Below are 14,330 nucleotides of genomic sequence, written 5' to 3'. Positions count from 1 at the left end.
TCAGCAGGGACAAACACATGGAGCAACTCATGGGCCAGTTACAGGGTCGCTGACCCCCTTCCCACAGCTGCTTTAGAAAGACAAAAAAAGGTGAAAAGATTACACTTTACACTTCAATAATAGAAAAATTGTGACACTGAAATTAGAAAGTCATTGGAACAAGTCTTTATTTCTGGTGAACTGTCTGAAACCAACGGAACTGAAACAAGTGTTGGAAGGTGAACGAGCTCTTTAGAGACAGTTTATTGTGTCTAATATGGCAGGAGAGCTGCAATTCTCAGAAACATCCGATGCAGATATAGTACATACTGCAGCTCAGAATAACAACTAAAATAACCGTCTGCATTATATCAACTTGGCTCCAGTGGAAACTTGTATTTCTGGGCAGTCTGAGATATTTTAGACCCCGTCCCAGTGATGATGTTTCTCGTATCTGAGTCCAAGATCCCCATTTATAGAATGGAATTGTTCAATACGTAGGTGCAGAAATCATAACGATGAATGAGTGGACTTTAACTTCCATTAACAAATACCTCCTTTAAAATGGAAAAATACAGGAGAGATTAGTTAAACAGCAGCTCCCCGTGTCTAATCAGCACTTTCCTAACCAGTGTAATCTCTGACCACAACTAATGTACTACTCACTACCCTTATATCTCACTTCTATCTCTCTTCTATCTCTCTTCTGTCTCTTTTCTATCTCTCTCTTCTATCCCTCTACTATCTTTCTTCTGTCTCTCTACTGTCTCTCTTCTATTTCTCTTCTATCTCTCCTCTATCTCTCTTGTATCTCTCTTCTATCTCTCTTCTGTCTCTTCTCTATCTCTCTCTTCTATCCCTCTACTATCTTTCTTCTGTCTCTTTTATATCTCTCTCCTGTCTCTCTTCTAACTCTCTTCTATTTCTCTTCTATCTCTCTTCTGTCTCTCTTCTGTCTCTCTTCTATCTCTCTTCTGTCTCTCTTCTATCTCTCTTCTGTCTCTTTTCTATCTCTCTCTTCTATCCCTCTACTATCTTTCTTCTGTCTCTCTTCTGTCTCTCTTCTGTCTCTCTTCTGTCTCTTTTATATCTCTCTCCTGTCTCTCTTCTATCTCTCTTCTATTTCTCTTCTATCTCTCTTCTGTCTCTCTTCTATCTCTCTTCTATCTCTCTTCTGTCTCTCTTCTATCTCTCTTCTATCTCTCTTCTACCTCTCTTCTGTCTCTCTTCTATCTCTCTTCTGTCTCTCTTCTATCTCTCTTCTGTCTCTTTTCTATCTCTCTTCTATCCCTCTTCTGTCTCTCTTCTATCTCTCTTCTATCTCTCTTCTGTCTCTCTTCTATCTCTCTTCTATCTCTCTTCTGTCTCTCTTCTATCTCTCTTCTATCTCTCTTCTATCCCTCTCCTGTCTCTCTTCTGTCTCTCTTATATCTCTCTTTTGTCTCTCTTCTGTCTCTCTTCTGTCTTTCTTCTGTCTCTCTTCTATCTCTCTTCTGTCTCTCTTCTGTCTCTCTTATATCTCTTTTCTATCTCTCTTACATTTCTCTTCTGACTCTCTTCTATCTCTCTTTTATCTCTTGTCTGTCTCTCTTCTGTCTCTTTTCTGTCTCTCTTCTGTCTCCCTTCTATCTCTCTTCTATCTCTCTTCTATATCTCTTCTCTCTCTCTTCTGTCTATCTTATATATCTCTCTCTGCTGCTGTTTTCTACTGTATAATACTATGTGTAAACACGGCTCATCATGTCTCCAATCGGATTCCTTTCTCTCCCTGTTCACATTTTCAGGCATCAGGTTTGTATATTCTGAGCGTCTCTGTGTATTTTAGGAATGAAGTGACAGCCGGGAAACATACAGAATGCTGAATTGCCATTTATCACTCTAATTATTTGTTTTGCTGGGTTTATTGCTTTACTCTTCAGCCATTCAGAGTGATCATAGAAGTGAGAAGAAGTGAGAAGTTATTAATCATAATGGGATGTTGGTTCAGCAGATGAGCCCCAGGGAAAATGGAGAGTTTCTTGGTTTCCCAGTAGAATAACCAAGTGATGTCGGACTTAGTAATTAGCAAGGAATCACTCACGTCTGACTATTTTAAAATAGGGGTTTATTTATTATTAATTGGTTTTTGCAGGTTTGTGAAGAACAGAGAAAAGAAAACAGGTGAGTTCTTTAAAGTGGTGGTTTTAGTACGTAAATATTTATTAATACAATGGCCTATTCTAAGCAATGTGACATCATTTTATAGTTTTTTTTTATTTTACTTTAATTATTTGCCTTCCTCTTCCAGCTTTCTAATGGGGGTCACTGACCCCATCTAAAAACAAATGCTCTGTGAGGCCAAAAACCCGAAATTTTAGTTTTTTTTACTATAAAATCCAATTTTTTTGTGAAAAAAAACCTCACATTTTTCAGGATTTATTATACCCCGAGGATGGAATTCAGAATCCGAAATTCCATCAGACCTGCCGAGGTTGTATATAAGCCAATGGGAGAAGTCCCAAAGATATTTTGATTTTTCATGCAATAATCTGAAGATTTTGTGGTTTTTGTGAAAAAATCCAAAAAAGTAAGAGTTTTCTTGCTGAAAATTCAAAAATTCATACAATCTGAATTTTTCGTGTTTTTTTCCTGCACAGGAATTTTTCAGGAAAATGTTTTGGGATATAAGGAGAAAAAATCCAGATTTTGTTGGAGTAGTTTTCAGAAAATAATGATATAAATTTGGACTTTGATAAATGGGCCTCTAAGCATAGCTCATACAGCTCTAAGTGGGCCTGTATCACACATATTGTGATTTCAAGGGGTGCAAAATGTAATATGGCAGCTTCTACCCAAGCAGAAGGGACTTTTTTAGCGTTTATTCCACTCCCACATTTGCATATTTAAGAGACATAGTTTTAGTATCACAGAAAGTTACATTTCTTGTTAATATCAGAGATGTTGCTATTTTTTAGCAATCGCTTCCTCTTTCTGTACAAACATATTTCCCTTCTTTCTGTTTCATATTCTCTTTCTCATATTCTTCAACATTTGCTGAGAGTTATCTTTACCAGAAATAACTAATCCGAACCATAAAAAGCATATTTAAATTTAAGCAAAATTTTAAAATTGGATCAATTCTAAACCAAAAATCTTTGGTTTTCCAAAGTTGATTTTGATTTGGTTTTGGCCGCGTCTGAATCCTGCAAAGATGGCTGAATGTTGCACCTATTATAACTTACTATATACTATACTATATACTCCATTAGTTGTATTTTATAGGTTATCCTCGGCTTCTGTGCATTAGAAACTCAAATATGTTATGTATGAGCATCATTTGGGTCTTGTACTAATAATATTATTTAACATCTTCTGTTTCTTATATATTATTTGTGACGTTATTTGTATAAACCTTGTATTATGTTGGGTTTATAGTTCTATCCACCTACTGAAATATAATGGCTCTCCTGAGCACAATGTGAAGATCCAGAGTATCTATACAAAGCTATACATATATGGGATCCGTTATCAGGAAACCCATTATCCAGAAAGCTCCATATTACAGAAAGGCCGTCTCCCATAGACTCCATTTTATACAAATAATCCGAATTTTTTAAAAATGATTTCCTTTTTCTGTGTAATAATAAAACAGTAGCTTGTACTTGATCCCAACTAAGATATAATTAATCCTTATTGGAAGCAAAACCAGCCTATTGGCTTTATTTCATGTTTATATGATTTTCTAGTAGATTTAAGGTATGATGATCCAAATTACAGAAAGATCCTTTATCCGGAAAACCCCAGGTCTCACGCATTCTGGATAAAGGGTCCCATACCTGTAATAATAAAACAGTCGCTTGTACTTGATCCCAACTAAGATATAATTAATCCTTATTGGAGGCAAAACCAGCCTATTGGCTTTATTTCATGTTTATATGATTTTCTAGTAGACTTAAGGGATCAAGATCCAAATAATGGAAAGATCCGTTATCCAGAAACCACAGGTCCCAAATATTCTGGATAACAGGTCCCATACCTGTAATAATAAAACAGTCGCTTGTACTTGATCCCAACTAAGATATAATTAATCCTTATTGGAGGCAAAACCAGCCTATTGGGTTTATTTCATGTTTATAAGATTTTCTAGTAGACTTAAGTTATGAAGATCCAAATTACGGAAAGATCGATGATTTGGAAACCCCAAGCATTCTTGTTCAAGAGTTCCATACCTGTATTACATATTCACACTTGTGCAGGTTGCTCACAATCGTTTGGAAATCTCTTTTTCTCAACATTTAACTAAAGTGATGCAATGAAATTAAAGTCAGGATTCTTGCCTTTAACATTAGCCATGAGATCTCTTAGCCAATCTGCTACGCCGCCATTTAAACCGTGATTTTTTTTTTTTTCTTTTTTTAATCTTCCAAGAATTTCCAGCTGCCTCGGGGAGACATAACCCAATATAGAGAGCAAGAAGGTTACTTACATATATATGTTAATTCACAGGCCGTCATTTCCAGTGTGGCCAGTAGCCCAGAAGCCACTATGTGCTGCCTCCTCTGCATTTATACAACCTGCAACTTCTGCTCTGAATTCTCATTACTATGGTAAATCGTTTTTCTCTTTTAAAGTTAAGATGTTCATTACAGACCGTGATATCTGAAGGTACCAGTATATTTGCATTACCCATTTGCCTGGGAGATGTGATATTCTCCCCTCAGCTGAGGCAATGACTGGAGCACCATATTCACCCCTGGCAACTATATAAAGGGTGTCCGTGCTTGTTATTTAAAAAGAGTTTATATGCAACATGGCAGCTTCATGTTACTCCCATATTTGCCTATTTAGAGAATCACAAGAAGATCGATCTCTTGTTAATATCAGAGATGTTGCTGTTTTTCACTCACTTCTTCTTTCTTTAACAACATATTTCTCTTCATTCTCCTTTCACATTCTCTTTCTCATATTCTTCAACATTTTCTCACCCATTTCCTCCGGTTGGCAGTTGGCTTCACCAAAATAACTTCTTTACTTTGACTCAAAGGACTTCATTTAAATTGTTTTCATTATCACCCATAATGTTATGTTATTATTATCACCCATAATGTAGAAAACACGCCAGCGTTTTTTGGGACTTTTTTTGAAACAATCCCTATCTACTCTATTGCGCTTCGCCAGGTCTGAGGTGGTGAAGGAAGTCTAGCGTAAAAGGTAGCGTTCAGTACACTGCGCAAGTTAGTGAATTTGCGTAGTTACGTCGCTAGCGAAAATTCGCCTGGCGTAAGGGTACGAAGTAACACTAGCGAAACTACGCCAGCGTTCGTTGGTGAATTTGCGCAGTAACGAAAATGCCAAACGCTACCGAATTAACGCTAGCGTTCGGCGCTTAGTGAATTTGCCCCTGTGTCTCTCTCTCTGTCGCTCTCTGTCTCGCTCGCTCTCTCTATCTCTCGCTCTCTCTCTCTCCCTCTCTTTATCTCTCTATCTCTCCTTTATTTTCTCTTGGCCTCATTCATTTAGATGGGAAGGTTTTACAAAATAAAGCAAAGCAGTAAAGTAAGTCTTGCTGGAAAATATGTTGTTGCCAATGTTTCACCAAAACCATTGGAATCATAAGATCGTACTATTGTACAATAATGATACTCAATGTGGCAGTGAATGAAATATTTTCCATGGATGGGTTTTGAATTCAATGCATAAGAAAGTTAGAGATGGAGCAAATATAAGTCTTTATGACATTTCACTCAGACGACTCTCCAATGGGCCACTAACTAGATGGCTACTCTGGCACCAATTAGATATAGTCCCCAGCCAATGGCATAGGTTTTTATGAGGGAGTACAGTGTAAATACACATGAAGGAACAGTTCTAGGCTAAGGCACACTAGGGGTTGGGCACATTGCTCTTGTAGGCCAGTCCCACCCTGTTGGGTAAGTGGTGGGTCCAGGGTTGGTTAAAGCACAGGTGAAAGATATAGAGAAAAAGAGGGATATGTGGGAGCACTTCAAGCCCAAATAAAAGTACAAAGTAAGTGCAGCTGATGTGGCCTGGATAGTCACAAACATACAAAAAAGAATTCCCAAGTACCCTGTTTCACAAACAAATTAAGTATCTAATTTAATGCATGTATTTTGCAAAACAGGGGGTTTTAGTTACAAAATTATGACCATAAAATCGACAAGTCTCCATACCACGTCAAGGTAAACCCCATATGGTTTGGTCTCTTATCCCAGGGGACCAGGGAATGTGTGTTGATTTTTTTCTTTCTGAATGAAAGATATAGAGAGAGCGTTATATAGGAAAGCCTATTTACAATGCCCTACTCAGTGTGCAATAAGCAAAAAAGGTCACTATTCGGCATCTTTTCGCTCTGCGAATATCCGCACCCCTCCTTATCAGAGGATTGGGATCTGTGAAATGCAAGAGAGGCGGGTGGGATGAGGCAGGTAAAAACGAAACTACTTTTTAAAATATGAATGTACATTAAAAGTTACCTATAGGTCATGTTATAAATTGCTTTCAAAGGTAATATTATTATAGATGTAAAAAGAGTTTAATTTCTGGTGTGTCTCTTTAAGGCTTGTACAGGGGTCCCCTCCTGGCTCAAACCACCCAACATTTTGGACATAGAAAGAATGTGCGGCAAATGTTTTGACCACACCCATTGTTGTGGCCACACCCCCTAATTACCATGTTCATTTTACAAAATTTGGCAGGTTATGAAAGTTTAATCACATTTATGTGGTTTTTATGTGATATTACAGTTTTGCTAATGAAGGTGAATTGCTCTTTAAGCTGCAAGTTACAGTTTCCCCAAGAGACCTGCTTATCTTAAATTGTTACAATTGTTTCTTTGTTTATCTTAAATTGTTACAAAAGGTTTTTTTTTTTTAATCTTAAATTGTTATAATTGTTTCTTTGTTTATCTTGAATCGCTACAAAAGCCAAGTGCACTTGGTGGCTGTTCTGGGCTCTCTGCCAAAAGCCAATTGAGTTTTAGAAACTTTGTATCTTTTTCTGGCTGTTCAGTGCAGGAGATCAAAGAGAAACTTGGGACCTTTCAGTAACAATCCGGGACTGCGTGTTGAGTTGTCAAAATTGGGACTGTCTCACCAAAAACGGGAAGGTTGGGAGATGTGACATCACAATATATTCTGTACATGACTTGTGAGCTAATAGACAGCAATTGTGCATTATCATGGGCAGATTTTGCCTCGGCTACAGAAGTTGATGGAATTTCTTGAACCAGTCAGCTCTACTGTAAAATATTTAATTTGGGTGTAACCTGCTAACGTTTATTAAATTGTTTCACTGATCTCATTGTGCCTTTGAGACAATAACAGCTTTTCCGATGAAAAATATTCAAAGGTCCAATGAGCTGCACAGAAGCTTCTCAGTTCAGATTAGAAACTGACCTCCAGTATAAAGACATTTTTATTTCAAGTATGTGGCCGCACATGGATATTTGGGAAAACAGATTGATTTTGCCTGAGATTATCTTTATATGAGACGCTGGGGTTAAATATACTGGTGGAAGAGCCAACTATGAAATTCCTACCGGTAACACCCACTTCTTCCAAAAAATCCATATTTATAAAGCGACAGCAATTTTGCATAAATATTTTATATATTATAACATTGCATTGTTTTATTTGTCCTTCCCTGTCCTTCTTCCACACATTTCTCCGTTAATTCATGAATTTAGAGTAAATGTTCTTCCTTTCCAGCAATTCCACAGAACACAGGGTATAATATAACATAAGTCACAAAGTTTGAACTATAATCACAGCAGCCAATCAAACAGGTGACTAGTGATGGGCGAATTTGCGCGAAATTCGTGAAACGGCGAAAAATTTGCGAAACGGCGCGTTTTTGACGCTGGCGCCCGTTTTTGACGCCGGCGTCCGTTTTTTCGAAAAAAACATTTTTTGACGCCGAATTTTTTCCGCGAATTTTCCCCCTCTCCTGTGTGTATACTGTATATATATATATATAAATATATTGTGTCTGTCTCCCTCTCCTGTGTGTATACTGTATATATATATATATATATATATGTATATATATTGTGTCTGTCCCTCTCTCCTGTGTGCATACTGTATATATATATATATATATATATATATATATATATATATATATATATATATTGTGTCTGTCCCCTCTCCTGTGTGTATACTGTATATATATATCTATATTGTGTCTTGCCCTCTCTCTTGTGTGCATACTGTATATATATATACAGGGCCGCCATTAGAAATCACGGGGCCCCGTACAACAAAATTTTTGGGGCCCCCTGGGCCCCGCCCACACTGACGACCAAGCTCCGCCCCATATCCCGCCCACATCGCAGTTAAAAGACCACACAGACATCAGCGCTAAAAAAGTAACCCCCCCCCCACACAAGTTGTAAAAAGCTATTGATGGTCAGGGCCCCCTTATAAAAAAAATTGGGGCCCCAAAAAAAAAAAAATTAAAATTTTTTTTTTTTAAAAACATTGGTGGCAGGGGCCCCCTGTTAAAAAAAACTTGGGGCCCCAACAAAAAAAAATGTAAAAAAAACTAAAAAATAAACAAACATTGGTGGCAGGGGCCCCCTTCTAAGTTAAAAACAAATTGGGGCCCCAAAAAAAATTTGAAAAAAAATTAATTTTTTTTTGAAAAAAAAAAAAAAACATTGGCGGCAGGGGCCCCCTTATAAGTTAAAAACAAATTGGGGCCCCAAAAAAAATTTGAAAAAAAAATTAATTTTTTTTTGAAAAAAAAAAAAAAACATTGGCGGCAGGGGCCCCCTTATAAGTTAAAAACAAATTGGGGCCCCAAAAAAAAAATTTGGAGAAAAAAAAATTTTTTTGAAAAAAAAAAAAAATGGTGGCAGGGGCCCCCTTACAAGTTAAAAACAAATTGGGGCCCCAAAAAAAATTTAAAAAAAAAATAATTTTTTTTTGAAAAAAAAAAAAAAAACTGGTGGCAGGGCCCCCCTTACAAGTTAAAAAAATTTGGGGCCACCAAAAAGAAAATTAATTTTTTTTTAAAAAAAAACCCAAAAAAAAACAATGGTGGCAAGGGGCCCCTTACGAGTTAAAAAAAAATTGGGGCCCCAAAAACAAAAGTTTTAAAAAAAGATTGGTGGCAGGGGCCTATAGAATATTAAAATAATACATTGGTGGCCAGGGGATTAAAAAAAAAAAAAAACACAAACTGGTGTTCAGTAGAATTGAACTCATGGCTTCAGTACTTCAACTTCGCCTCCTTTCGTGACTTCGGGTCTTTTCACCGCTTCAGGACTTCGGCTTCGGCTGTTTTCGTGACTTCGGGTCTTTTCGGCGCTTCGGGACTTCGGCTTTTTCCGTGACTTCGGGTCTTTTCGTCGCATCGGCTTCGGCTTTTCGGCACTTCCGCATTCGGCACTGAAGAGGCAAGACGTACGGCTCGGGCGCTCGTAAGGGGGGCCCGGATCTTCAAAAAAATGCAGCGCTGCCGGGCCCCCTTCATGCCCGGGCCCGGTACGCTTGTCCCCCCTGTCCCCCCCTGATGGCGGCCCTGTATATATATATATATATATATATATATGGTGTCTGTCCCCTCTCCTGTGTCTATACTGTATATATATATCTATATTGTGTCTGCCCCTCTCTCCTGTGTGTATACTGTATATATATATATATATATATATATATATATATATATATATATATATATATATATATATATATATATATTGTGTCTGTCCCCTCTCCTGTGTGTATAAGAGAAATAGAAGCTGAGTTTTCCCCCTGAGAGGGTTGGTATTGTGAGTCCCTGTGACTGCCCCACCCTGTCCCGTTAGAAACTTTCATTAATTGTGATTTAGTGGGGTCCCTGGGGTCAATGGGTGGCTACTAAAGAAATCAGATTGCCGGTCCCAGGCAGCAGCTCCAGCCCTTCCTTCCTTCCATCAAGGAGGGGGAGTTTTTTGGTTTGGGGAGGTGAGTTGCAGCAATATTATGCTTTGCCTTTTTTCATAGTAAAATGTTCCATCAATTCATATAAGTCAGATAAATGTAATGTTAACTTGATGCAGATCATGGCCCAGAATAATGTATAAATATAGAGACAAATGCCCCTCGAACGTGTGGCACAAAATAGAGTGAATTGGCAATTGTAAATACACAACCCAACGCTTCGTTCTGACTTTATATATAATAAAGAGGCTATAAGTGTATTATCAATTATATATATATTTATACAATCCAACACTTCTTTCTGCCTTTAACTATAATAAAGAGGGTATATATATTAGCAATTGTGTATATATATATATATATATATATATATATATATATATATATATATATATATATATATATATATATATACACAATCCAACTCTTCTTTCTGCCTTTATATATACAGTATAATAAAGAGGTTAAGTTTACTGATGAGAGGTGCTCAATGTTGAGCTTCCGTATTACACACAAAAAGAAACAAAGACACACTCCATTCAATATAAAGTTTTCCTTTTATTTACGGTGAGATCCCAGCAGTTTACCTGTATTGCCAATTTCCATGCATAATGCTCAAGAACACATTATTATTCTTTATTTATAGCAGGATGATACCCCAGTCATATCGGTCCTTGTGCAAGTGGAGCTGACAATCTAACGTCCCTATCACATTCACACACACTGGGGTCGGTTATATCTGAAGCCACTTGTATTTGGGGAGGAATCTGGGGAACACCTGGCAGAATAAATAGAATAAAATGACTAATTGAATGAAGGCTACAGAGGCACAATGGGCAAGTTGAGATGTAGAAATGAAAGTAATGAGAAACAAAGGCAAATCCTGTTCAGTTGGGCGTTTAGTTCTTCCTGACATGCTGAGCTCTCTCTCTCTCTCTCTCTGCAGGCTCTGCCCTTCTCCTCCCTTCACTCTGTAAAAAAAAAGTGCAGTTTCTGGTGCTGAATATTCTGTGATTAATGCAGATTTTGTCCTGAATTATTGCTTCATAGGAAATATGACCCTTCAGGTTTAGAGAGGCTCAGCCTCCCGGAGCCTTCATTACAATCCGCCCATGCTTCCTTCCTTTCTCGTATGGGGCTGTAGGGAGGGTCGGACACTTTATAAACTTGCCAACAAACTTTGAGACATGACACAGAGCTCAGACATCCCAGAATCCCGGCACTGCTGCTGCTGCTGCTTCTTGGTGCCTTCCCTGTGCTGCTGCTTCATTCTTGGTTCTTCTGAGCCCCCCTTCACCACCACAGGATGAGGCGACTTCTGCAGAGCATATTGGGGGTGCTGCTTTCAGCTCATTTGGGGATCCCATCACTCGCCGACCAGAACCTGTCAAACCTAATTTGCATCGGCCAATCCTGTTATCTTGCCAGCTGGACTAGCAAACGGCACAACAAGGCAGAGAGTTACTGCAGTGACCAGGGGGGGCATCTGATGGCCGTGCGAAGCTCCGTTGAAGCTGAAGTCGTTGAGATGCTCCTGGGCAAATCGGTCGATACGGTGGCCAGTGTGTGGATAGGGCTGGAGCTGAAACATGCATTGTGCACAGATGTCTCCCAGCCCCTGAGAGGGTTTCAGTGGGTGACAGGTGAGAGTGACACCAATTATTCCAAATGGAAAAGCAATGACACAAAATGTGGGAAACTGTGTGTGGTCGTTCACAGGGACCTGTCCTGGGAAGAAGTCCTTTGCAATACAAAATCAGATGGACAGTTGTGCGAAATATCTTACTCAGCTTCATGCAAGCCCATCTCTTTACCCCAAGGGTACGACATTGTCTACAATACACCCGTGGGCATGGCAGACCCAGGAATCCCCTTCCTTCCCCCTGACACCAAGGCAGACATACCCAGTGCCAACCTTTCACTAGTTTGTGGAGATCCAGGTGATGGAGAGATGAAATGGACCTCTAAAGAGTATGGAGCTTGGAACTGCATGATTGAAAATGGAGGGTGTTCCTTTATTTGTAATGGGGATATTGGGGAGTCGAAGTGTGAGTGTCACCAAAATATGAACCTTAGTGATGATGGTAGGGGCTGTATCCCCCTTCCAAGTAGCCTGCAGTGCATTCCAGACCAGTCAACTGGCACCTGTGTGTGTGCGAAGGGCTTCACCCCTGCAGAGGATGGAAGGACATGCCAAGATATTGATGACTGTGCCCTCATCCCAGATCTCTGTGAGCAGAGTTGCACCAACACAGAGGGGAGCTTCATGTGCACCTGCTTTGATGGCTATGAGATGGTTGATGAGCAATGTAAAGACATCAACGAATGTGAGTCCTCAGACACCCTGCCCTGTGAGCACATCTGTGAAAATTTCAGTGGGGGGCACAAATGTGTCTGTTGGGAAGGCTTCACCGTCGACGAGAAAGATCCTAAGAAGTGCAAGCAGTTTTGTAACAGCACCATCTGCCCTGCTTACTGCGGCAACAAATGCAGCTGTCCCGACGGGTATGTTATGGAGACAGAAGACGAATCAAATTTGCAGTGCAGAGATATTGATGAATGTGAATCTAGATTTTGCAAAGATTTGTGTGAGAATTTACCCGGCAGCTATAACTGCTATTGCCCAGAGGGCTTCATCCTTGAGAAGGACACTTCTTGTTCTCCTGCTGGAGGTTCAGGTGAAGGCATCACACCCACATCATTCCAACCTTTAAAACCAACTCCATCTGGGGATGAACATTCTGTTCAGCAGCCCATCATGGCTTTTGGCATCTGTGTAGGCATCTTGTCCATTATCATTGTCCTCATTGCCATCATTTGCCACCTGGTGAGGAAGCACCACAAGGACCAAGCGGCACTAGACTGTAAGAACCCAGAGAAAGGTCTGGTGCTCCAGCAGGTGAATTCAACATCCTCAAAGAAATTATAGCAACTGTGCACTGCCACAATGTATCATCTTCCACCCTTCTTATCCCCCAAACACTTTCCATTTAGAGGCACAGGGATAATGACAAGTAGATGGATACAGGCAACCGCTGGATAAGGCTCCGGATCAGGTATCCAGAGAGTATATGGATAGCAACACTGACTGCCAGGGTTTGCACATTATCTGAGTGGGAGTCTATTCAAGTGCTGATACTCTATTGCTGTCTATAGTATAAATACAAGTCAAGGAATCTTAGTGTTTTACAGATATCAAAGGCCAACTAGTCAACACAATGGCAGTGACATCTGCTCAGTCACTTTAGTTTACACTAAATGCATGTAATATACACTGTACATCTGCAATTTCCAAACCAGTTGTAGAAATATTGTATTTTGATGTTACCTTTCGTAGAGCAGGGCTTTCAACCCTAATGAGTATTATATAAAATTCCAGAGGGCACACGAGTTGTCTGTATTTTACAGGTACAGGAGAGGAATAACTTGTCTTGTCAGTTTCACTGCATTTCTTTTATGTTTTGTTCTTACTGGTCCTTTAACATCACTGTCTGATTTCTTAAATGATATCTCGGGATATCTCAAATAGTTCCATCTTCTAAGCTGAATTCCTATGGGTTTATTCCAATGGCTTAAAATATACTGAACGTTTTTCAAAAAGGTTAATATTATATTTAGTCATCTGCATCAAATTAACTCATAGGAATCCAGTTTAGAAAATTTGTATGTGACATTTAATCCTCTCTCTGTCTCTCTCTGTCTCTCTCTCTCTCTCTATATATATATATGTGTATATATATTGAAATACAGGTATGTAACCTGTGATACAGAATTATGAATGGACGAATTTTTCCACCATGTTTTGGCATGGAAATGACGCCCATAGTTGGTGTGCGTCAAAAATATTTTGCCGTGCGTCAAACTTTTTTTGACGCCCTTTAATGGGTGTCGAAACATTTCGACGGCGATGAATTTTTGGCGAAGCAAGACGGGTCAAATTCTCCCAAGCCTATCCAGAATGCCTCGGGACCTGGGGTTTTCTGGATAACAGATATTTTCATAAATAGGATCTTCATACCTTAAGTCTACTAGAAAATCATATAAACATGAAATAAAGCCAATAGGCTGATTTTGCTTCCAATAAGGATTAATTATATCTTAGTTGGGATCAAGTACAAGCGACTGTTTTATTATTACAGGTATGGGACCTGTTATCCAGAATACTCAGGACCTAGGGTTTTCTGGATAACGGATCTTTCCATAATTTGGCGAAGCAAGACGGGTCAAATTCGCCCAAGCCTATCCAGAATGCCTCGGGACCTGGGGTTTTCTGGATAACAGATATTTTCATAAATAGGATCTTCATACCTTAAGTCTACTAGAAAATCATATAAACATGAAATAAAGCCAATAGGCTGGTTTTGCTTCCAATAAGGATTAATTATATCTTAGTTGGGATCAAGTACAGGTATGGAACCTGTTATCCAG

General features: G+C 39.1%; 1 protein-coding gene across 1 annotated transcript; it reads left to right on the top strand.

The window, feature by feature from the left end:
- Nucleotides 1-10,855: 10,855 nt before the first annotated feature.
- On the top strand, nt 10,856-13,940 carry thbd.S (thrombomodulin S homeolog). The gene has a single exon (XM_018262502.2). It carries the CDS (start codon nt 11,209-11,211, stop codon nt 12,829-12,831), a length of 1,623 nt encoding a protein of 540 aa, XP_018117991.1. The 5' UTR covers nt 10,856-11,208; the 3' UTR covers nt 12,832-13,940.
- The last annotated feature ends 390 nt before the right edge of the window (nt 13,941-14,330 follow it).

This window comes from Xenopus laevis, chromosome 5L (genome assembly GCF_017654675.1).
Source record: "Xenopus laevis strain J_2021 chromosome 5L, Xenopus_laevis_v10.1, whole genome shotgun sequence".
In the NCBI taxonomy this organism is placed as follows: domain Eukaryota; kingdom Metazoa; phylum Chordata; class Amphibia; order Anura; family Pipidae; genus Xenopus; species Xenopus laevis.
This window is presented reverse-complemented; position numbering and strand designations above follow the sequence as displayed.

Bases quoted from the DNA above. Each gene is read 5' to 3' on its own strand.
- thbd.S (XM_018262502.2), top strand. From the start codon at position 11,209: ATGAGGCGACTTCTGCAGAGCATATTGGGGGTGCTGCTTTCAGCTCAT.